Source organism: Centropristis striata, chromosome 8, assembly GCF_030273125.1.
Source record: "Centropristis striata isolate RG_2023a ecotype Rhode Island chromosome 8, C.striata_1.0, whole genome shotgun sequence".
Taxonomy (NCBI): Eukaryota; Metazoa; Chordata; class Actinopteri; order Perciformes; family Serranidae; genus Centropristis; species Centropristis striata.
The window spans coordinates 990634-1013478 of record NC_081524.1 but is presented as its reverse complement, the minus strand read 5'-3'; the positions used below and the strand labels follow the sequence as shown (position 1 = coordinate 1013478).

Sequence of the window (22845 nt, the reverse complement as noted above, 5' to 3'; positions counted from 1 at the left end):
TCTTTGGGACTCTGCAGGACTCTTCAGGACTCTGCAGGACTCTTTAGGATGATACGACCACACGTGGATTCTTTAAAGTCTCGTCCTGGTTTTTGTCTCTGCAGGAAAGTGGTGGAGGAGAAATACGAGGAGCTCCACAGGAGAGACGTGAGGAGGAGACAGGAGGTCAGTCTGGTTCTGAACGGAGAGAAGAAGAAGTTCTCTTCATGGACCACCAAGTGTCCCTTTAGAAACACTCAGGAGGCTCTTTTTTTCTCCTCCAAACAGCAGGAGAGCAGAGAGGGCGGAGCCTGTCAGCCTCAGCCAATCCAGAAGCAGCAGGACGGCGAGGCGTCAGAGGAGCTGCATGGTGAGAAAATCTGGATTTATCTCCACATCACTTTAGTACAAATTCCAGCTGCTTTACTATCATTATGTCCCGGGCTCTAACTTCTATTTAACGTACTTTTTCAGCCTCAGCTCTAACGTTGGAGGACGCTGTTGAAATTAATCCGTTTATTATTATAACGGCAAATGAATCGCATTTTTGAGGGTTAATCATATTCCAAAAACTCATCAAACTTGGGGCAAAATTCAATCACGCCAAAAATGTACGTGATACATTGGTTTCAGAAATGGGCGTGGCTAAATGACCTACTAGCGCCCCCTAGAATTGAGCCCCTAAAACAGGTTAGTTGTAGGGACACAAAATTTGGTCCATACATGTATCATGGGAAGACGCACCAAAAAGTCTCAAGAAGCCATACCCAAAAACGAACAGGAAGTCGGCCATCTTGGATCAAAAATGGCATTTAAGACGTTTTTTGCCATTTCCACGCCACATATTTTAACAAACTCCTCCTACAGATTTAATCCGATCAACTTCGGCCTTGTTCAGTGCCATCACAAGGCCTTTGACATCAAAAGTTAATAAAAGCTTTGCAGACTGTCACACTATGGGGGCGTGGCATGGCGGCAAAATATGACATTTTTTTCATAAAACAGTAGACTGTTTAACTTGACCATACATTGTCCATCTGCATTGTCCATCTGCCTCAAACTCGTCATGCAATGATGATGGTTCATCACTGACCAGTTCTACATAAGAATATATCATAAAGTCACGCCTTTTTTGATTAGCCACGCCCCCTTTTCCTAACTAATGAACCGTTCGTCGTAGAGACTTGTATCAGGTCAACGACCAGTGGATCCGGCATGGCCGGCTTCCCCGACGGCTCCACTCTGCGCGGCCTGTCCATCGCTGCTTGCAGCTTTAATTTATAATTCTTAATGTTGGTGCACTACATTAATGTGATGGCTTTAGTTACTTTACAGATTTAGAATATAAAACAAAACAAAATTTAAATAATAATGAATGATGCATTTTGTATCAATTAAACCATCTGGCAGTACTCCAAGTAATTAAAAACAGTCAAATTAAAGTGATGAACAAATTAATGCATCAATAATTATGGTAAATGGTAAATGGACTACACTTATACAGCTTTTATCCAAAGCACTTTACACTACAGACTGCGCTCATTCGCACACACATTCATACTGGTGGGCAACCGCTCTACCAACAGAGCCACAGCTGCCTCTGATACATAATAATTAATCATAACTTTTCAACTTTTATTCAATAGCTAGAAGAAACTTTGCATTTAGTAATTTCGGCGCTTTTATCCAAAGTAACTTACAGAAAAGTGAAACAATGAAGGTCTGGAGCTGGTGTGGTCTAGGAGAGAAGGTCCTCTCTGAAGGTCTTCAGGAGGTTTTTAAAGGTAGAGAGGGACGCCCCTGCTCTGGTAGGAACTGGTAGTGGTTCATGCGGGTGCGTGGGACTAGGACTTAGTCCTGGTCCTGGTTCTCTTGTGCCCCCTTAATGAAATAAAATAATCTGCTTCATTGCATCTCTTTTGAGAGCCATTAAAAATAACAAATAAGGTCATACAGAGGCAGCAAAATACATTTCTGTAGTGTTCAACAACCAGTAAAACTCCTTTAGTGCTTTTATCTTCCTCTCTGCTGGTTAAATCATCCTGTCTTCAGCTTCTCTCTGACTGAAGTCCTGCAGCTGCTGGACGGATGTTTAAAACATTGTTTCTGTTATTCAAAGCTCACTGATATTGTGGACAGAATAACAGAAGTAATAATCTTCTTCCTGCGTCAGATTAGAAAGTTCTCTGTCTGTCCGTCAGCGCTGACAGTCGCTTTAATGAGATTTACGGCTTATGGACTTTTTTTTATAATACCTGACGGCTTCGGCAGGATTTCACAGATAAACAGCTGATTAAGTTGCTCGAACTCAGAAATCTCCGGAGACCTTTTCTGCTTCGGATCAGCTGTAAATTTCATTAGTTCTGACTTTGTGGCTGCTCAGGGAACACAGAGCGCTGACGTTATTAATAATCACACTTTATTCAATCTGTATGATGGAATATATGAAGTGTAACTCTGCTGTCAGCAGCTTTCACTCACACATCACCACAGTCTGATCACAACAAGCTCAAGTTATGGAGGAAACACAGAGTTGAGTTCAGAGCAGCGAGGACACGTGTCGCTTCTGAAACAAACTGAAGTTCAGCTTCACCGACATGTTTCTTTCTGACAGGAAGAGGTGAATCTGTCCACCTGTTCCTACAGGAGGTGGAGGAGCGTTCGTGTCCTCACACCAGGACTTTTGGCAGGACATGTAAAAAAAAAAAAGACATGAAAAATCTGTAAAACATTTGTTTAAAATATTCAAAAAGAACACATTAACATGCCAGAAACATACCTATATATACCTTAAAAATACCTAAAATATGTCAAAAACAAATCCAGGACTTTCAACGGGAGATGTAAAAAATATGTGAAATGACCAAAAAAAAATAAAAAACAATCCGTAAAAAATCCGTAAAAAATCCATAAAAAACTGTAAAAATATATATTTTTAAAAATTCCAAAAAGAACATGTTAAAAATGCCAAAAACATATGTAAAAATACGTAAAATATGCCAAAAAAGATGTAAAATGACAAAAAAATATGGTAAATGGGCAAAAAAAAAGGACTCAAAATCAACTAAAAAGACATAAAATGAACCCCAAAAAAGCCCCATCAGATCAGTGTTGGTGCCCCATGTGAGGCCAAAGGTCAGCATTTGATTCAAATCTCTTAACTTCCTGCATCAGGTTTTTACTGAACTATGTCACTTCCAGTCGTCACATCGTCCTCCTGACTACTTCACTTTCACCATTTACATCATTTATTTCCTCTTTAAACTGTTTTTTAATGCTGAACCTATCCATCATTCCCTCTTTAAAAGTTCAGTGTGAGAGAAACTGAAGCTGTCGGTGGATGTTAAAGAAGTTTACTCCACAGCCTGGAGAAGTTCCCAGGAGAACACAAAACTATATTTTATCTTTTGTTTTCTTTGTTTCTCCCCGATGTCTCTCTCGTCTCTGGAGACACAAACTAAAATGTTTTATTGGGAACCTTGAGAGCCTCCTGGAGGTCCCTGGAGCCTCCTGGAGGTCCCTGAACCGCAGTTTGTGAGCCAGTGATCTGAGCTCTAACAGGCCTGATTATTAACTGAGACGGTAAATGTGCTAAAGTCTCAGCTGGAGACGCTCCGCTGGGACGCCCCAAATACAGATTCACATTGTTCTTTATTTCTCTTCTGGGTTTTTATGGATACGAGACACTAAAAAGTTTTAAATGGAGCCTCAGTGGCCCCCGAAGATAACCTGGTTAATATGTGAGTGTGTGTGTGTGTGTGTGTGTGTGTGTGTGTGTGTGTGTGTGTGCAGACATCCCAGAGGATCCTCAGGCTGCAGATGTTTATTACAACCAGGACGGATTTGATTCATGTTCAGAGGACGAAGAGACACTTTACCTGTCGGATCCTCAGGTGAGTCTCAACATCAAACTGTTTAACACTCACAGTCACTGAGCTCAATATAATAATAAAAGGTTCATTTGTTTGGACAAATGTAATGATAACAACGAAAATAGCTGATAAGAGTTTAATTTAAGAGCTTATATCTAGACATTTAACATGGTTTTATTGATAATGATTGTGGTTATTATCAAGAATGTTTCCATGATTTTAGATGTAAAAATGACAACAAAAAAATGACAAAAAGACACAAAACTACTAACACTAACTTTTTAAGACTCAGGTTTGGATCTGGGAACGTTTTGACTAAAAGCAGGATGAACATAGAAGAAGAATGAATGATTATAAATGCTGCAGATGGAAACATGAATAATGATCATAAAGTCTCTGTAATTTATTCATCCACTAATTGATTAAATCTATAATTACATCATGTTTTCATCGAAAATTATAAAAAAAAATCTGTAATATGAGCAGAGCAGACGATCCGTGTTAATGAGGCCAAATATTATTATGTATATCACCCTAATGAGGCCAGTGTGTGTGTGTGTGTGTGTGTGTGTGTGGATTAGCATTAGCATGGATTAGCTCGGATCACGCGGTGAGCAGAGGTCATGTGACCACGACTCAGTTTGTGTTTGGGCTCAAATTATCATAATATAATACTCACACACTGCACCGAGCCCCGTAACGCCTCTAATTAGACACACACACACACACACACACACGCACGCACACACACACACACACACACACACACACACGCACACACACACACACACACACACTCAGAGGACGGGCCGTCCTGACCTGCTGTCTGTTATTAGCAGATTATTTGCTGTTTCAAGTAAATAAACCAGAAAAAATACAATTAAAAAGTGCTTTTCTGCATGTTTTTCCCAGCTGACTGTAAAAAAAATGAACTTAATTAAAACGGTGGCGGTTTGTTCTTAAATCTGCGTCTCAGCAGATAAAATTCAGACGTGAGAAGTAAAGTGAGTCAAAACATAAAGAATAAATGTAATACGGAGTGGTGAGGAGGGATTAGAGCCACAGCTGCTCACTGATCCACCACACACTGGATACACACCAGCAGAGAGCAGGAACACCAGTCAAACCAGTCAAACCTCTTTCTCTATAAACGCAGGTTTTCCAACTGGTTTCCCTCCGTTTTCAGTCCGACATCACGTCACCTCTGAGCGTTCAGACTCCAGGCCGAGCTACAAACATTCATTACGACCGTCCTCCTCCTCTTCCTCCTCCTCTTCCTCCTCCTCTTCCTCCTCCTCTTCCTCCTCCTCTCCATGTTTTACTTCCCTTTTCTCTGTTATTGGTCCAGCATCACCGCAGCGGGCCACGCCCCCTTCTCAAGACCCGAAACACATTTTTACCAGTCAAACAAAATCAACAACACAGGCTGTTTGTACAGGAAGCAAAATACAACTCATATTTACCTTTCATGACCCAAAAAAGACACAAAATGACCAAAAAAGACGTAAAATTGACCAAAAAAAAAGACACAAAATGAACAATAAAGGGCACAAAATCACCAAAAAGGCAAAATCACCAAAAAATACATGAAATGACAAAAAAAAAAAGACATAAAATTGGGTAGTATGTCTCTTTTTTTGGTCATTTTCCGTCTTTTTGGTTCATTTTACATCTTTTATTTGGGTACTTTTGTGTCTTTTTTGGTTATTTTATGCTTTTTTTTTGCATTTTCAGTCTTTGTTGGTCATTTTGTGTCTTTTTTTGGTCATATAACACAGTGTTTTGTCATTTTCTTGTCATTTTTAGTCTTTTTTGGTTAATTTTATATATTTTTATGGTAATTTTGTGGGGTTTTTTTGGGGGGTAATTTTACGTGCATTTTTGGTCATTATAGACTTTTTGGGGTGTAATTCCATCTTTTTTGACTTTTGTTCTTTATACTCCGCCTTGCTGCCGTTCACAATGACTACGGCCACTAGAGGGCGCCACTAACTCCAGACAGAAACATGAAGGACTGGAGATCAGATTCTGGTGTCTATATTAGTAATCTGAAGGTGTAAAGTTATTTTATGCAGATTAAAGAGAACGAGCTGCAGGATAAATATGATCTCAGCAGCCTCAGAACCAGAACCAGATCTGAGTTTTACAGTTTAAATCTGTGAGAGAAAAATGACACTTTTTCAGTTTATCAAGATGAATTTTTGCAGCACAGAAGATCCTTTTGGTCCACATTCAGCCAAGCATCTGTGGTGATAAACACACACACACACACACACACACACACACACACACACACACCATCCTGCAGTAAATAGCAGCAGTGTGAGCAGCTCGGGGTCCAGCAGCTGAAGGTTTCTCTGTTCCAGGTTCAGCTGAGAGATTAAACCTATTTGTCACTGCTGATAGTGATGACAGGAGGAAAGAGCAGAGAAGAAGAGAAGAAATGGAGCGAAACTGGATAATTAGTGGAGCCGAGGCAGAGCAGGAAATATGGTGCTTATAGTGCAGAAAATTATTTCTCTCTCTGACAGCCTGAACCCAAACACTCTTTACATTATCTCCAGCTGAATTAAACTCAAGTATAAACACATTAATATTCCACAAAGTCCTCCCAGCTGTTACAGTTTAAACATGTGATTAAAGAATGAGTCTTTCATGAGATCTGATGCTGCAGAAACACTTCAGATGTCTGATAATATTAATACTATTAGAGGTGTTTTGTAAAATGAGAGCTCTGTAATCTGGACGCTTCATATCTGCAGGAGGAATGTGATATCATAATATTAGATGATAATATAAAGTGACAGCTGAGAAAAGCTTCAGTTTCAGGCTCATTCTACAAACAAAATCACAGTTGAGTTTCTTTTAAATTTACTTTTAGTCCAACACCTTTTGTTCAGAAGAATTGGCAGCAAATATCTTGATACAGAACAATTAAAAACACAATAATAATGATAATCTTTACAATCACAGCAGTAGATGTGTTCCACCTGCTGCTCGGTGCAGCAGGTTGTTATCAGCTCACAAAAAAGACATAAAAGGACCTCAAAAGGACACAAAATGACCAAAAAAATACATAAAATGAACAAAAAAGACGTCAAAGGACCAAAAAAGACACAAAATGACAAAAAAAGATGTAAAATGACCAAAAAAACATTAAATTACCAGAATAAAAAAAAGATGTAAATGAACAAAAATACGTAAAAGGACCAAAAATAGACACAAAAAGACAAAAAAAAGAAGCATAATGACCTAAAAAGACAAAAAAAAGACATAAAATGAAAAAAGACACCAAATGACCAAAAAAAAAGATGAAAAATCACAAAAAAAAGACGTAAAATTAACTTCAGGGTAATAAAAATGATTTTATTATAATTATTGATGCATTAATGTGTTTCAATAAAATATATTAATCTATAAAAGTGAACCACAATGTATTTCCATTTCTCTTGACTTTAGTTCAGAGGAAATGTTTCTTTCCTGTCAGAGATCAAACAGACGTCCAGAGATCCACTTCAACACTTTGTTAGATGAAGAAGAAAAGACTTCCTGTGTGTGATATAAATTATGAAGCTCAGAACATGATGCAAGTTTCACGGCGGTGGTGTAAACTCAGGAAGAGACGATGAATACGACTCATTTCAAACATCTCAACATGAAAACATCTTTATTTCCTTAAAACTATAAATCACTGTGAGAGATAACATTACAAATAACATGCAAGCAAAACATGGACTGACTTCATTTTTTTAATTTTCTTACTGTCAAGCCAAAAGTTACTGCAGTGAGCCTGTTTCTGTGTAATCTGACGTCTGTTCATACAAACTGTATCGCTGATGGCAACAGTTGTTGTTCTGACATGAAGTTGTTGAGGAAAATCTACGTCAAATTCCGGACGACAAGAGTTCTTAGAAAGAAAGCCATGTGTGGGATTTAATGTCAACATATCAACATTCAGATTCAATTATCAAGATACACAAACAAGGTCTTTGTCCAAACAGCAAGTGAGTTCATTGAGTGTTTGTTAGAGCCACTATCTTCTCTCCACCGGGCTTCTTCCTATTTATTCTTCCGTTTCTTCCTTGTTTTTTTTTCAGTCGACTACTCCTCCCAGAGTTTTAGTCACAAACACTAAAACGGTATCAAATGGGCCGGCTCGGCCATGACAAGTGTGCTGTGACTTTTCTAAGGGTTTCACCAAACAGTTTTCAAATTATTCGGCAAAAACACGTCAAAAAATCCCCCCAATGTAACCCTATGGAGAGGCTAGAGTGATGACATCATCACTAGAGTGCAGAGGGAGAGAAAGAATGGTCAAAAAATAAATTTGGAAACTGACTTTGAGGCCATAAATACCACTCTACAGAAATTCTTAAAAAAAAAAAATGTATGTAAAAAAAAAAATACCAAAAGAGACGTAAAACACCCCCATGAAATTCCCCCCAAAAAAAAATGTAAAAAGAGACATGAAATCACCAAAAAAGACATAGAACTACCCCCCAGAAATACAAAAAACCCCACATCCAAACTATGTGTTGTTTGTTACCAAACAAAAAGACATAAGAAAAGACCTGAAAAAAAAACAAAAAAGACGTAAAAAGAGATGTGAAATCACCAATAAAGACATAAAACTACCCCAAAAAATATGTTAAAAAAAAACCCCAAAAAAGACACAATTATTTAAGAAAGACACAAACAACCGCACACAACATGGTAAAGTGCCATTCATATAAAACTCAAATTAAATTTTCATATCAAGGTGGGGGCCACAAAATATCGTCACGAGGGCCACAAACACAGGAGTGCTTTGTGCTGTACAGGAAGAGGAGGAGCAGTAAAATGAAGCTGGTGAGGCTTCATTAGGAACCAAATATAAAATACTATAACTAGTGTCAGTGTGAACTGAGGAATCATCAACAGGAGAAACAGAAGATCGATCCGCCTCGGAGCTGCTGGTTCTGGAGTCACATCTGAACCTCTGAACCTGTTTCTGCCTCCTGACTCAGCTGTAACTCACTCTGAGCTCATATCAGCAGAATGAAAGCCATAAATGTGTGAGAGTGATGACAGAAACAGTTATCGGCGTCTGGAGATCCGAAGGAAACACTGACGGAGAGACGAGAGGCTTCATACTCCCACATAATAATGAGAAATAATATTTACTGCTGGTGATGCAGAGACTCTCTGTCACTCAGTTATTACTGGAGAATGAATTTAAATGTATTATTGATGTGCATCAAACGTGAATCTGAGCGTTTCACCGCTGACAGAAGTGAAGGTTCAGATCCTTCTGATGCTCCACACTGTAAAAAATTACACTCTTACTTGTTTTTTTGTTTTTTACAGGGTTTTCCTCAGTTTTAAAATAAGTTCTGACCATTAAAAGAACCTTTAGAGTTTCTGACCTACACTCTTTATCTGAGGGATGAAACGAGTTATGTTATAAAGTTATTACAGAGAATAATCAGTTTCCTGTCGTCCTCAGATCAACGACCTGGAGGCCATGATGAAGCACATGCAGAAAGTTCTGGACGAGGAGCTGAGCGGTGAGCACACACACACACACACACACACACACACACACACACACACACACAAAGTACATACACACACTGATTTTAACAAACTGATTTTATTGATAAAATCACAAAACAAACATGGTGGTTAATGTTCCCAGAATGCTTTGAGCTCTGTGTCGGTAAGTCCTTCTTCATTACTAGGAGTTAGCATGTTAGCATGTTAGCATGTTTAATGCATCGACCATGCGTCTCAAACTGGCGGCCCGTGGGCCTATTGTGGCCCTCGTGACGATATTTTGTGGCCCCCACCTTGATATGAAAGTTTAATGTGAGTTTTATATGAATGGCACTTTACCGTGTTGTGTGTGGAAGGTCCCTTTAATTCGTTTTTTGGTCATTTTGTGTCTTTTTTAAATAATTTTGTGTCTTTTTTGGAAATTCTGCGTCTTTATTTTTGGTCATTTTGTTTCTTTTTGAAGTAATTTCGTTTTTTCTGTCATTTTGTGTCTTTTTTGTAATTTTGTGTCTTTTTGGAAATTCTGTGTATTTTCTCTCCCTCTCTCTCACTCTCTCCTGCACTCTCGCTCTCTCTCTCATTCTCTCTCGTGCTCTCGCTGTTGCTTTTTCTCTCTCTCTCTCTCTCTCTCGTGCTCTCGTTTTCTCTCTCTCCCTTGCTCTCTCTCTCGCTCTCTCACTTTCTCCCACAGTCTCGCTTTTTCTCTCTCTCCCTCGCTCTAGCTTCCTCTTGCTCCTGCTTTTTCTCGCTCTTGCTTTTTCTCGCTCTCTCTCTCTCCTATTTTCTTCTAAATGGGGCCATTATTTACACTATTAACATCAGATTGTTTACTACTGATTGAGACCATAGTGTTGTCCTAAAAAACATTTCTGAGATAATAAATCAAGTGACAAGTTTTCTCATTCTGTATTGAAATGAATGGACCAAAAAGCTTCTGCAGCTGTCAGCGCCCCCCCTGATGGAGTCACACACACACACACACACACACACACACACACACACACACACACACACACCCCTCCCTCCCTGGGTTCCTGTTGGCTGGTTCAGGTCTGGACCAGTGGTCTCGCTCCGCTGGTCTCCAGATGAACTCTGGTTCTCTGCTGTCAGACGACGTGAAGCAGCGACTCTCTGCTGCTTCACTCTCTCAGCTTTATACGTCTGGAAACTGTACCAATGTAAAAAAAAACTACACAGCATCATGAAGTCCAACAGGAACATTTGTTCTCTGTATATTTTTATCTTGTGACGAGGATGTTACGTTAAGTACGTTTTAAACATTCATTATGAGTTTTATTCATTTAAATTCAAAATACTATATGCATATAAGGGAAAAGTGCTGGCAACAAATACATTAAAATACAAATATAACACAAAGACAAACACCAGGATATATTATAATAATATGAACTAGTCGTAGTTTAATGACAGTTATTAAGTTTTAGTCTGTTTAGTTTCTGGCTCCTCCTCTTCCTGTCGGTAAAAAAAGTTAAATAATGTTCACCGATCGTTATTTATCACTTTGACTCACTGGATCAACACTTAGAACACTTAAATAACATGAAATCTAATACAGTTAATAACATCTAGTTATATATTTTTGTTAAAGGTTTGAGGTTTTTTCCATTTTAAGGTTTTTCTGTTAAAGTTTATTGTTTGTTTGTGGAAACCCTTTAAACACAAAGTCTGGTTTTGAAAATGATTTAATGAATTAATAACATCTAGTTCTATATTTTAATACGATATGATTTTCCCTTGTTCCCAGATTTATTGTTTCTTTTTGTTTTGTGTTGTTTTTTTCCCCTGCAATTTTGTTTTCGCGTTTAAGTTTATTTTCCCATTATTTATTTATTTCACCGTTAAATTTTGTCTGTTTGTGGAAAAACACAACAATCACTAAATGTGATCTATAAAATGATGTTGTTTTTTTTTAACTTTCAGTGAATAATTGTAAATGTTGGCTTCAAATCAAATGAGAAGAACATTTAGTTCTACATTTATAGTACATATATTTGACTTTTTCTCCAGTTTTACTTTTTCTAACATCATCAAACACAAACTGGCCTCGTGGAGTCTGAAGCTGAAATCATTACGTTTATTTTTGTGTTTTTCAAATTTGAGTCAAAATGAAAAAGTAATGATTTGGTGATGGAGGCGAGGCTGATAGCAACATGGTGAACATTATTTAAGTTTATAGGAGGAGAGAGTTCTGTAGAAAAGACATTTTACTGAATTTATCAACAGAAAAACAGAACAAACTGTCCTCGCTGCAACATGAATCTATAAAGCAGCAGACAGATTAATGAATGAATGAATGACTGCAGGTGATTCTCTCTGACAAACTCATTATTTATTCTACTAAAGTTTCATTTAGATGAAAATCAAACAGACACACGGAAATGTTTTTACTCCTCTGACATTTAAATCAATTCACTTTGTTCTGGCTCACACACACACACACACACACACACACACACACACACACACACACACACACACTCCATGTGTATTTATTCATGTCTTCTCTCTGGATGTACATATCTCTGCATGCTTCAGCTGGTTGCTATGGTTACATGCAGATTTAATGCAGACATGAATTAGTGTGTGTTTCCTGGTTCTGGTCTTCAGAGGAGGGGGTTGTTGTTGTTGTTGTTGTTGTTGTTTTTGTTGTTGTCAGAGGGAGAACTCTTCCAGACTGATGTGACTGTTAGTGAGTCAGTTAATGTGTTTTAGTCTTTTTGGTCCTTTAATGTCTTTTTTGTCATTTTGTGTCTTTTTGTCCTTTTTTGTCTTTTTTTGTAATTTTTTAGTAATTTTCTTGTAATTTTCTTGTAATTTTGTCCTTTTTGGGTTAATTTTAACATCTTTTCCTGAAGACAGTGACCAGTGACTCCTTCCAGTCCGGCCGAACACTAAACAAGATGTTTCTAAATGTTGAAATGAACTGATGAAGTGAAAACACGGTGAAAGGCTCGGAGTTGTGTTTAGTTGTCCTCGTTGCCGTGGATACGCATTGTTCTGCTTCTATGCTGATGACAGCCACCTGTCAATCAAACCTCACCTGTTCCATCACCTGTTTTCTTCTGATGGGATAATATTTATTATTTACATCAGATCGTCTTTAGAAGACTCTAAACTAGAGACTGAGACCAGAATGTTTCCTGAGATAATAAATGAGGTGAGAAGTCGTCTCAGTCTGTTAGAGATAGAGAGGACCGGAGGCTGAAGACTGTTGGTACCAACAGATTCTTTCTAGTTCCACCAACATATTAAATCTGTCTTTGTGTCTCCGACCTGTTTAAAATCAGAAAGTGGAAGCGTTGAACGCAGGTGAAGTGAGATCAGTTCAGTTTAATGACAGTCAAGACTCAGAACTCGTTAAGATTCAGAACTAGTTATGACTCTGAACTCGTTAAGAATCAACTCATTATGACTATGAACTCGTTAAGAATCAACTCGTTAAGACTATGAACTCCTTAAGATTCAGAGCTCGATAAGATTCTGAACTCGCTTAGACTGAGTTCGCTAAGACACTGAACTCATTAAGAGTCTGACCTCGTTAAGACTCTGAACTCGTTAAGACTCTGAACTCGCTAAGATTCAGAACTCATTAAGACTTTGAACTCGCTAAGATTTCGATGTTGTTAAGACTATGAGCTCCTTAAGACTCTGAACTCGTTAAGAATGAACTCGTTAAGACTTTGAACTCGTTAAGACTTTGAACTCGTTAAGAATGAACTCGTTAAGACTTTGAACTCGTTAAGAATGAACTCGCTAAGTTTTCGATGTTGTTAAGACTATGAGCTCCTTAAAATTCAGAACTCGTTAAGACTCTGAACTCCTTAAGGTTTCCAACCAGTTGAGACTCACTGAACACAGATTCTTGTCAGGCCGGTTCACGTTCCAGCTCAGAACAACACACTCACATCTGTGTGTGTGTGTGTGTGTGTGTGTGTGTGTGTGTGTTTGTGTGTGTGTGTGTGTGTGTGTGTGTGTGTGTTGTATGAACAGAACAAACAGGATTTCAGATAAAACGTTGACTGTTTGTTGATTTGTTTTGTTGTTTGTGTTGTTGTTTGTGTTTGTGCAGCAGGAGAGCCGGAGCAGCCCGAGGCCCCCGAGGCCCCGCGGGGCCCCCAGGGGCCCCCGGTGATCAACAGCAGCCTGCTGCAGACCAGGATCCAGCTGCTGAGAGAGTGAGTGACACGACTCTCATCTGGTGCTGTCGGGTTCCTGCCGAGTCAGCAGCAGGTCTCTGATCCTCATTCTGCCGAGTCAGCAAACTCTGTCCTTCATCTCCCAGACATGTAGTTTTTATTCTGCTGAATAGTTTCTTTCCCTCGGCTCGGTTGTGGATTATTATATTTTTATATATTATATTTAGCGACAACATGATAGATGAGATCAACAAAGTTTGTCTGAAATATTAATGTTGGATTAAAAGTCACAATTACGTCAAATAACAACTGTTAGTTACCTTACAGAGAATTTATTTAAAAATACAGATAATTTATTTAAAAATACAGATAATTTATTTAAAAATACAGATAATTTATTAAAAAAAATACAGATAATTTATTAAAAAAATACAGATAATTTATTTAAAAATACAGATAATTTACAGTAAATATCTGTATTTCAATATATATATGTAAAATAATTTGTCTTTTTCTTGTTTGGCAACTTTTTTTTCCATTCAATTTATTTAAAATAAATTTAAAATGTAATTAAATTAAAATTTTACTGTCAGAAAACATAAAGTTTTCCTTAATTTTACACACACAGCAATATGGTTTTTTTTTTATTATTTTCTACATAGAATTCACTGTAATTTAACATACAACATCCATTAAAACAATTGAATAATGCTTAAGAATAATAATAATAATAATAATAATAATAATAATGATAATAATAATAATAATAATAATAATAATAATAATTATTATTATTATTATTATTATCATTTTGATTTACAAATTTCAAATATATATATATATATATAATTATTTCACCTCCAGATTTGTACTGTATTTTACAGTTTTTCATTTCCACTTAATGTAGAAAAAACAAAACAAGGAATTCTCTGTAAAATAATTCAGTAACTTGTTGTGTTTTCCACAGTGCAGTAAATATAATATGAACATAATAACACAGTGAGAAAGACGCTCCAGCAGACATAAAGTCTCTCTGAGAGTTTAATTTAAAATAATCCAATTATCACGGCGGATGTTGGCGCCTGCAGCACCGAGACACCAAACACTCACTTTGTTTGTCCAGATTACAAACACACAGAGAGCAGAAACTATAATGAAACACAAAGATCTTTTAATATCATCTGAGCTGCGAACACGACGACAAACACTCAGAGTAATGAGAGTCACACACACACACACACACACACACACACACACACTCTGCTGCAGGTGATGCGTGAAGAAACCAACAGACTGATGACTGAAACCTTCATATCATTCATGAAACTAACAGGAACGTCACATTGAGAAGACGAAAGTCTGGACATAAGAGAAAAAAAAAAAATGTTAAAAATGACAAAGACATAAGTAAAAATGCCAAAAAAAACAAAATACAAAAAAAAACTATGTACAATGACCACAAAATTAAATTACGTTAAAAAAAATTATCGGCGTAAAATGACACAAAAACTTTAAAAAAAGATGTTAAACAACCCAAAATAATACATAACCCCCCCCCCCCCCCCCCAAAAAAAAAACACGTAAAATATACCAAATAAATGTTAAAAATGAAAAAAAATAACAAAAAAGATACAAATTATAAAACAAGACACTAAATTACCCTAAATTACGTTAAAAAAATAATTATAGCCGTAAAATGACTGAATTGAATGTGAATGAATTTTTAAAAAAGACATTAAACAACCCAAAATAATACATAACCCCCCCCCCCCCCCAAAAAAAAACGTACTGTAATGTTAAAAATGCCAAAACATACATAAAATAAAATGCCAAAAAATATGTAAAATAACCAAAAAAGATACAAATTATTAAAAAAAAGACACTAAATCACATTTAAAAAAAATAGACGTAAAATCACACCAAATAAAAAAAAAAAAAATCCCAATTAATCTCCATCAACAACTGAAATCCCACACCACCCCAGTTACTCATGGCGTCCCCCAGGGCTCCGTGCTCGGTCCCCTCCTGTTTATCCCTCAGTCCCATCACAAGCCGCCACAGACGACAATTTCATCGGTACGCCGACGATACCAAACTCTACGTCTCCACTGAACCATCACTCATTAACCGCCTCATCGACATTAAAACCTGGATGAACAGCAACTTCATCAACCAATCAGAAACCAGCATCGTTGGCCTCAAACACGCGTGTGAAAGGGTGAAGTGGTGAAGTTGGTAGCAGATGAAGAGACGCGTTGTGGATGAAAACTCGACCTGTTGACTCTGCATGTGTAAAAGTCTGAATCCACCTGGAGACTCAAACACAAACAGTTTCTACATTAAACCTCCAGAGGACGAGAAGACAAGAAGACAAAACCATCAGCTGACCAGAGACACAAACAGCTGACAGACTCACACACCTGGAACCACCTGACACACACAACCTGTCACTCACTGCACCTCCCCCAGGAGCAGGAGGAGCAGGAGGAGGAGGAGAGAGAGTCAAATATATCAAATATCTTTTCAGCAGTTTCAGAATCACACACACACTCTCTCTCCTGCCTGCTGTGGATCTTCAGCTGAAACCTGCTGAGCGTCTGAAACAACCTGTCACACTTTATATAAAACACAGAATCCTGTTTTTGATGTTTTTTACTAAACATCATGTGAACAGAGCTGGGGGTCTGAAACCAGAGGAGCAGTCTGACTCCTACTCTGTAAACTGTTTTCTCTCCCCCAGAACGCTGCCAGGGAACGCTTTGTGTCAGACTGAAGGTTTTTCTGGCACATTAAAGCGTCTGATCGTCCTGTAAAGGATTCACTGTCTGGAACAAACAAACAGAAACAATACCAAGCTCTAAATCCCTTTCTCATGCATTTTTTGTCTTTTTTTGCTGAACTTGGAAAATTCCTTCAAATCCCATTCATTAATTTATGTGTAGAATATGAAGAATACTTTCTGAGACATGAAGCGAGGACTGTTGCAGCCTTTGTTCCTCCTGCAGCAGACATGACTCTGATGCTGAACGTGGTTTAGACTTTAGAGAAATATCAGCTTTTATTCTGTGCTGAAAGAAGCAGAAAATGAGCAGAGAGTCAGATAAAGGAGGCAGCAGGGTGAACCAGCTCGCCTCACGCTCCGACACACAAACTGTGTCATTCTGTTACAGACTTTTATGTGATTAAAGCTGAGCGTGTCGCTGCCAGGAGGCGACCTCCGGGTCTGAGCAGGGAGAAACAACCAGGAGGTTCCTCCAGCTGCATCCTACAGAGACTCCAGCAGGGGGCGCTGACGGCTGCAGAAGCATTTGGGTCCATTCATTTCAATGCAAAACATTAATTTCAATGCAAAATGAGAAAACTTCTCACTTGATTCTCACTTCCTTTTTATATCAATATAACGTTATATATAACGTTATATATAACTTTATTGCCACGTTGCCGTGGAGACGCATTGTTCTGCTTCTCTCCTGTTAGTGACCTGTCAATCAAAGGTAGATTAGTCAAACAAACCAGGACTTTCACCAGGAGACGTGAAAAAAAGTTGACCAGAAAAAGATGTTAAACAACCCAAAATAATACGTAAAACCGCCCCCCAAAAAACATGTAAAAATACCAAAAAAATACATAAAAATACGTAAAAAATACCAAATAAATTGCCTTGTTAGTGACCTGTCAATCAAAGGTAGCCCCGCCCCAAATCATATGATTCTTTATCTTCTATTTTTTTCTAAATGGGGCCATTATTAGAACTATTAACATCAGATTGTCTTGAAGATGTTTTACTAGTGATTGAGACCATAGTGTTGTCCTGAAAAACATTTCTGAGCTAATAAATCAAGTGACAAGTTTTCTCATTTTGTATTGAAATGAATGGACTCAAATGCTTCTGCAGCCTTCAGCGCCCCCTGCTGGAGTCTCTGTAGAATGCAGCTGAAGGATCTTCCTGGTTTGCCTCCCTGCTCAGACCCGGAGGTTGCCGCCTGTCTGCTCCTCGGAAACAAGATGGCGACGAGCGTTGCGCTGAACTAAATGCCTCAAACGGGCCACAAACCAACGAGGCGTCACCGTGACTACGTCCATTATTTATATACAGTCTGTGGCTCCGACAGACAAACTGTGTGATTGTGGTTTAGACTTCTACGTGGTTTAATGGGATCGTGTCCCTGCAGGTCCGTCTGCAGCCGTCTGGGCCCGGACGTCTTCCAGCAGCTGTATGAGGAGCTGAAGGAGGTGCGGCGGCGTGACGGCGACGCCGCGGAGACGCTGAAGAACTGGGAGGACAAACCTGAGGAGGGCTTCCAGGTGGACCAGCTGCTGTTCTACGAGGAGGAGCTGCAGAGAGTGAGACAGCTGCAGGAGGACAGACAGGCTCCTGTCTGACAGCAGAGACACAGGGACGTTTGGTACCAGGTGAACTGAGACATCAGGCAGAGATACAATAATACCAGTTATCATGATTTTATGTACAAATATACACAACGTTTAACCTTTAACAACTTTTAGCCAGTCTAGGTTATACATTTATAAATAATATTATAAGGAATAAATCCTCATCTGGGCGTGATTAACCTCTGAACTCTCTGAATCATCACAAGAGGTGTTTTCTTTTAAAAAGCTTCAAAAATACAGTTTATCCTAGAAAGAAACTGTAAAAGACATTGTCATCAGAGTTTGAACTTCAGCTCGGTTACGTAAGTTTCCGAAAAGAAACCCATTAAAAATGGTAAAACATATGTAAAAATACCTAAAAAATATGCCAAAAAATACATAAAATGACCAAACAAAACATGTGAAAGACCCCAAAACATTGTGTTAAAAATACGTAAAAAATATGGTAAAAATTACATTAAAAATATGGTACAAATGCCAAAAACATATGTAAAACTACCTAAAAAAAACAGTAAATTACCCTAAAAAATACATAAAAGACCAATAAAACTGTCTCCCGATCAGCTGATCAGTGTTGGTGCCCCGTGTGAGGCCAAAGGTCAGCATGTGATTCAAACATCTTTTAACTTCCTGCATCATTTTTTTTTACTGAACTATGTCACTTCCTGTAGTCACGTTGTAAGTTTCCATGATAAATGGTGACCAAAACTTGTGTTAAATGTTGATATTTGGCATTTGTGATGTCACTCTGTCTTCCTGAATGAATGAATGCATCATAATTAAAATGCAACAATATAACACATCTTGTTCTGAACGTTTTCTTTCCTTGAGCTGTATTTTAAAGCTCCTATCATACTTTTGACTGCAGGACTCTGAGTGTTTCTACGCTGTGGTCAGGTTCCTTCAGATGGATCGAAGCGTCTGATATCAGACAGTCGCTCCGCAGGACTGAGCAGAAAGTTGTAGTAGAAGAAGAAGAAAGTAGGTCAGCAGCAAAATAATATATATATATATATATATATATATATATATATTGATGCCCATTGTCGCCCTCGCTTCGTGTTCTGTCTTGAAAATAATAAATATTAACAAAATAAAGAAACAGATAAACAATGACATTTTGTCACTTGTGGTGCTGAGTCACGTGATGTGTGGTCATTGCCTTGCCCCCCTGTAGACGGTCAGATCCTGTCACAGAGGTCAGGTCCAGTGACACGTTATGTTTTGATAAATCTTCAAGATGAAACGGCTCAAAGCTCTCTGGTGCTCAGTATCGAAAGAGAAGAAAAGAGGAGGAGAAGAAGTCCCAATATAAAGGTAACGTTATGTCATCTTTTGTTAATTTTTATAACTTTTTGGGTAATTTTGTGTCTTTTTCTGTAATTTTATGTCACTTTTTGTTTATATTTTGTCTTTTTTTCCGTATTTTTGTGTCTCTTTAGAATCACTGCGGCCACTAGTGGGCGCCACTAGCTCCAGACGGAGACGTGAAAGGGAGGCGTGAGTCTGGAGATGGTAGTTTCAGCTCTGAGTGATGTTTCAGTTTCCTGTAACTAAACTAAAGTATTCACGTGTTATTTTCTGTTTCAAAAGTAGCGAGTCAATAAAAGCAGACGTGAATCTCCTCTGGGACTTCATCGTTCAGTTCATTCCAGTTTTATTCTGCTGTCGTCGTGAGAGGTTCCACTTTGTTTCTTTGATAAATCAGTTAAAGTTTTCCTGCTTGCTGCTGATGTCAGCCGACAGCAGCAGACTCTGTGCCGTCGCTCAGGGCCAATCAGCTTCTCCGTTTCATCTGAAGCTTCAGATCCTTCAGACTCCAGCTGACAGAGACACTGACGTCTTCTGCTGACTCAGCGTTATCTCGCTCCGTTTAAAGACTGAGCAGAAAATATCCGGCTGCAGCTCCAACACACCGAGCTGCTGCAACAACATGACTCAGACCTTCAGATCACTAAGACAGAATCCATCTGATCTCCATCCTTCACGTCTGGAGTCAGTGGCGCCCTCTAAAGGCCGCTGTGATTCCTGAGTATGAAGCACAAGGAGTCAGTTAGGAAGCACAAACAAACAAACCAGGACTTTCACCAGGAGATGGAAAAAAGACATGAAGAGACCAAAAAAAGATGGAAAACCCCCAAAATAATACAAACTCCCCCAAATATGTAAAATAAATTTATTTTTTTTAAAGTAAAAGATAAAAAAAATATGTTAAACATGGCAAAAACAAAATTACCTAAAAAATATATTTTTAAAAAATATGGCAAAAAAAGTAAAAGTTCCAAAAAAATACATTAAACATGCCAAAAACATATGTAAAAATATGTAAAAAAAAATACAGAAAATAAATAAATGGCAAAAAATATGTAAAAAATATGCTAAAACACATGTAAAAATACCTAAAAAATATGCCAGAAAATACATAAAATGACCTAAAAAACATATAAAAGACCCCAAAATAATGTTAAAAAATACGTTAAAAACATGTAAAAATAAAATTACATGAAAAATAAAAATGCCGAAAACATACATACCAACTACCAAGAAATATACAAAATTATTTTTAAAAAAAAACAGTAAATTACCCTAAAAAATACATAAAAGACCAATAAAACCGTTAACTGTCTCCCATCAGATCAGTGTTGGTGCCCCGTGTGAGGCCAAAGGTCAGCACGTGATTCTGACATCTCTTAACTTCCTGCATCAGGTTTTTACTGAACTATGTCACTTCCTGTAGTCACGTCGTCCTCCTAACTCCTAACCTAATTTTGTGTCTTTTTTGTTAATTTTGTTTCTCTTCTGTTCATTTTATGTCACTCTTTGGTAATTTTGTGTCTTTTTTGTTAATTTTGTTTCTCTTCTGTTCATTTTATGTCACTCTTTGGTAATTTTGTGTCTATTTCTGGTAATTTTGTGTCTTTTTTGTTAATTTTGTGTCATTTTGGTCCATTTTATGTCACTTTTTGTTAATTTTGTGTCTATTTTTGGTCATTTTGTGTCTCGTCTGTTCATTTATGTCCCTTCTCCTCTGGTGGATCTCTGGATCCTTCAGGATTCTTCAGGATCCTTCTGGATCCGGCCTTCCTTCTGCTGTTTCAGCTTGTGTTTCTTCATCTTGCCTCCTTGTCGTCTGGTTCGTCTCCTGGTCTCATTAACATTCTCCACCTCCGCCTCATTAAATCTTAATCATGCTCCAGTCGTCTGACAGCCGTTTAACCTCTGAATATATTTACCGTCTGCTCGTCACATTACAGGATCTTAAAGAGTTACCACAGAAATACCAAGCAGATAAATGTCACAGGTGTCATGTGATCAGAGTCACAACGTTTAACACTGACACTCTCCGGTTCTCCTTCAGGAGGAGTCACAGGAGGAGATCCTGGTGACAGCCAGGACCAGTTAAATATCCACCAGGAGACCATATAAAGGCTTTAGAAGGAGCAGAGAGGAGCAGAGAGGAGCAGAGAGGAGGAACCTTTCAAACCAACCTTCTCTCTTCACTCTCACACTAACATCACCACTTCACACGTTCAATGAGTGGGAACTTTCTTTGGTATTTTTTGCCTTTATTGGTAATTTGTGTCTCTTTTGTTGATTTTATGTCCGTTTTTGGTAATTTTGTGTATTTTTTTGGTAATTTTGTGTCCTTTTTTGTTCATCAGATCAAATACCATAAACAAACAAACAAACAAACAAACAAAAACACACAGGGGACAGAGAGTCAAACTGCTGTATGAAGGAAAAAAACTAGAAAAATCAGCCTCTATCAGGGTCTATGAGGGTCTATGGGGGTCTATGGAGGTCTACGGGGGTCTATGATGGTCTATGAGGGTCTATGGGGGTCTATGGAGGTCTACGGGGGTCTATGATGGTCTATGAGGGTCTATGGGGGTCTATGAGGGTCTATGGGGGTCTATGAGGGTCTATGAAGGTCTATGAGGGTCTATGAGGGTCTAGGGGGGTCTATGAGGGTCTATGAGGGTCTATGGGGGTCTATGGAGGTCTATGAGGGTCTATGAGGGTCTATGGGGGTCTATGAGGGTCTATGAGGGTCTATGGGGGTCTATGGAGGTCTACGGGGGTCTATGATGGTCTATGGGGGTCTATGGGGGTCTATGGGGGTCTATGATGGTCTATGGGGGTCTATGGGGGTCTATGATGGTCTATGAGGGTCTATGGGGGTCTATGAGGGTCTATGGGGGTCTATGGGGGTCTATGGGGGTCTATGAGGGTCTATGAGGGTCTATGGGGGTCTATGAGGGTCTATGAGGGTCTATGGAGGTCTACGGGGGTCTATGATGGTCTATGAGGGTCTATGGGGGTCTATGATGGTCTATGGGGGTCTATGGGGGTCTATGATGGTCTATGAGGGTCTATGGGGGTCTATGAGGGTCTATGAGGGTCTATGGGGGTCTATGAGGGTCTATGAGGGTCTATGGGGGTCTATGGGGGTCTATGAGGGTCTAGGGGGGTCTATGGAGGTCTATGGGGGTCTATGAGGGTCTATGGGGGTCTATGGAGGTCTATGAGGGTCTATGGAGGTCTATGGGGGTCTATGATGGTCTATGGGGGTCTATGGGGGTCTATGGGTCTCTCTGCTGATTCTTCAGCCAGCAGCTCTTTAGTCTTTATCAAGTTTCAGATTCAGATTTCATTAAAACTCAGAGAAAAATATTAAACATCAGCTGGAGGCTAAAACACACACACACACACACACACACACACACACACACACACACACACAGCCTTCAGCTCTTCTGTCTCTCTGGAGTTCTTCTCTGCAATTATAAAAAACAATATTTGTTCTGAAAATCAATAATCCGTTTTGTCTTTCTAAAGCCGTAGAGTTAATAATAATATTAATAATAATTATAGCAACAATAATTAGTTTATTTTGTAAATCTTTCACT

General features: G+C 38.5%; 1 protein-coding gene across 1 annotated transcript in view; it reads left to right on the top strand.

Annotated features, from left to right (window-relative positions):
- The window catches only part of nek11 (NIMA-related kinase 11), a 44497-nt gene extending 23829 nt beyond the window's left edge, over positions 1-20668 (top strand). The window contains exons 11-17 of the mRNA XM_059340135.1: positions 105-165; positions 268-349; positions 3772-3872; positions 9337-9397; positions 13477-13582; positions 17716-17956; positions 20571-20668. Coding sequence (XP_059196118.1) covers positions 105-165; positions 268-349; positions 3772-3872; positions 9337-9397; positions 13477-13582; positions 17716-17926 — 622 coding nt within the window. The 3' untranslated portion in view covers positions 17927-17956; positions 20571-20668. The remainder of the gene's footprint in view (positions 1-104; positions 166-267; positions 350-3771; positions 3873-9336; positions 9398-13476; positions 13583-17715; positions 17957-20570) is intronic.
- Positions 20669-22845: the final 2177 nt, after the last annotated feature.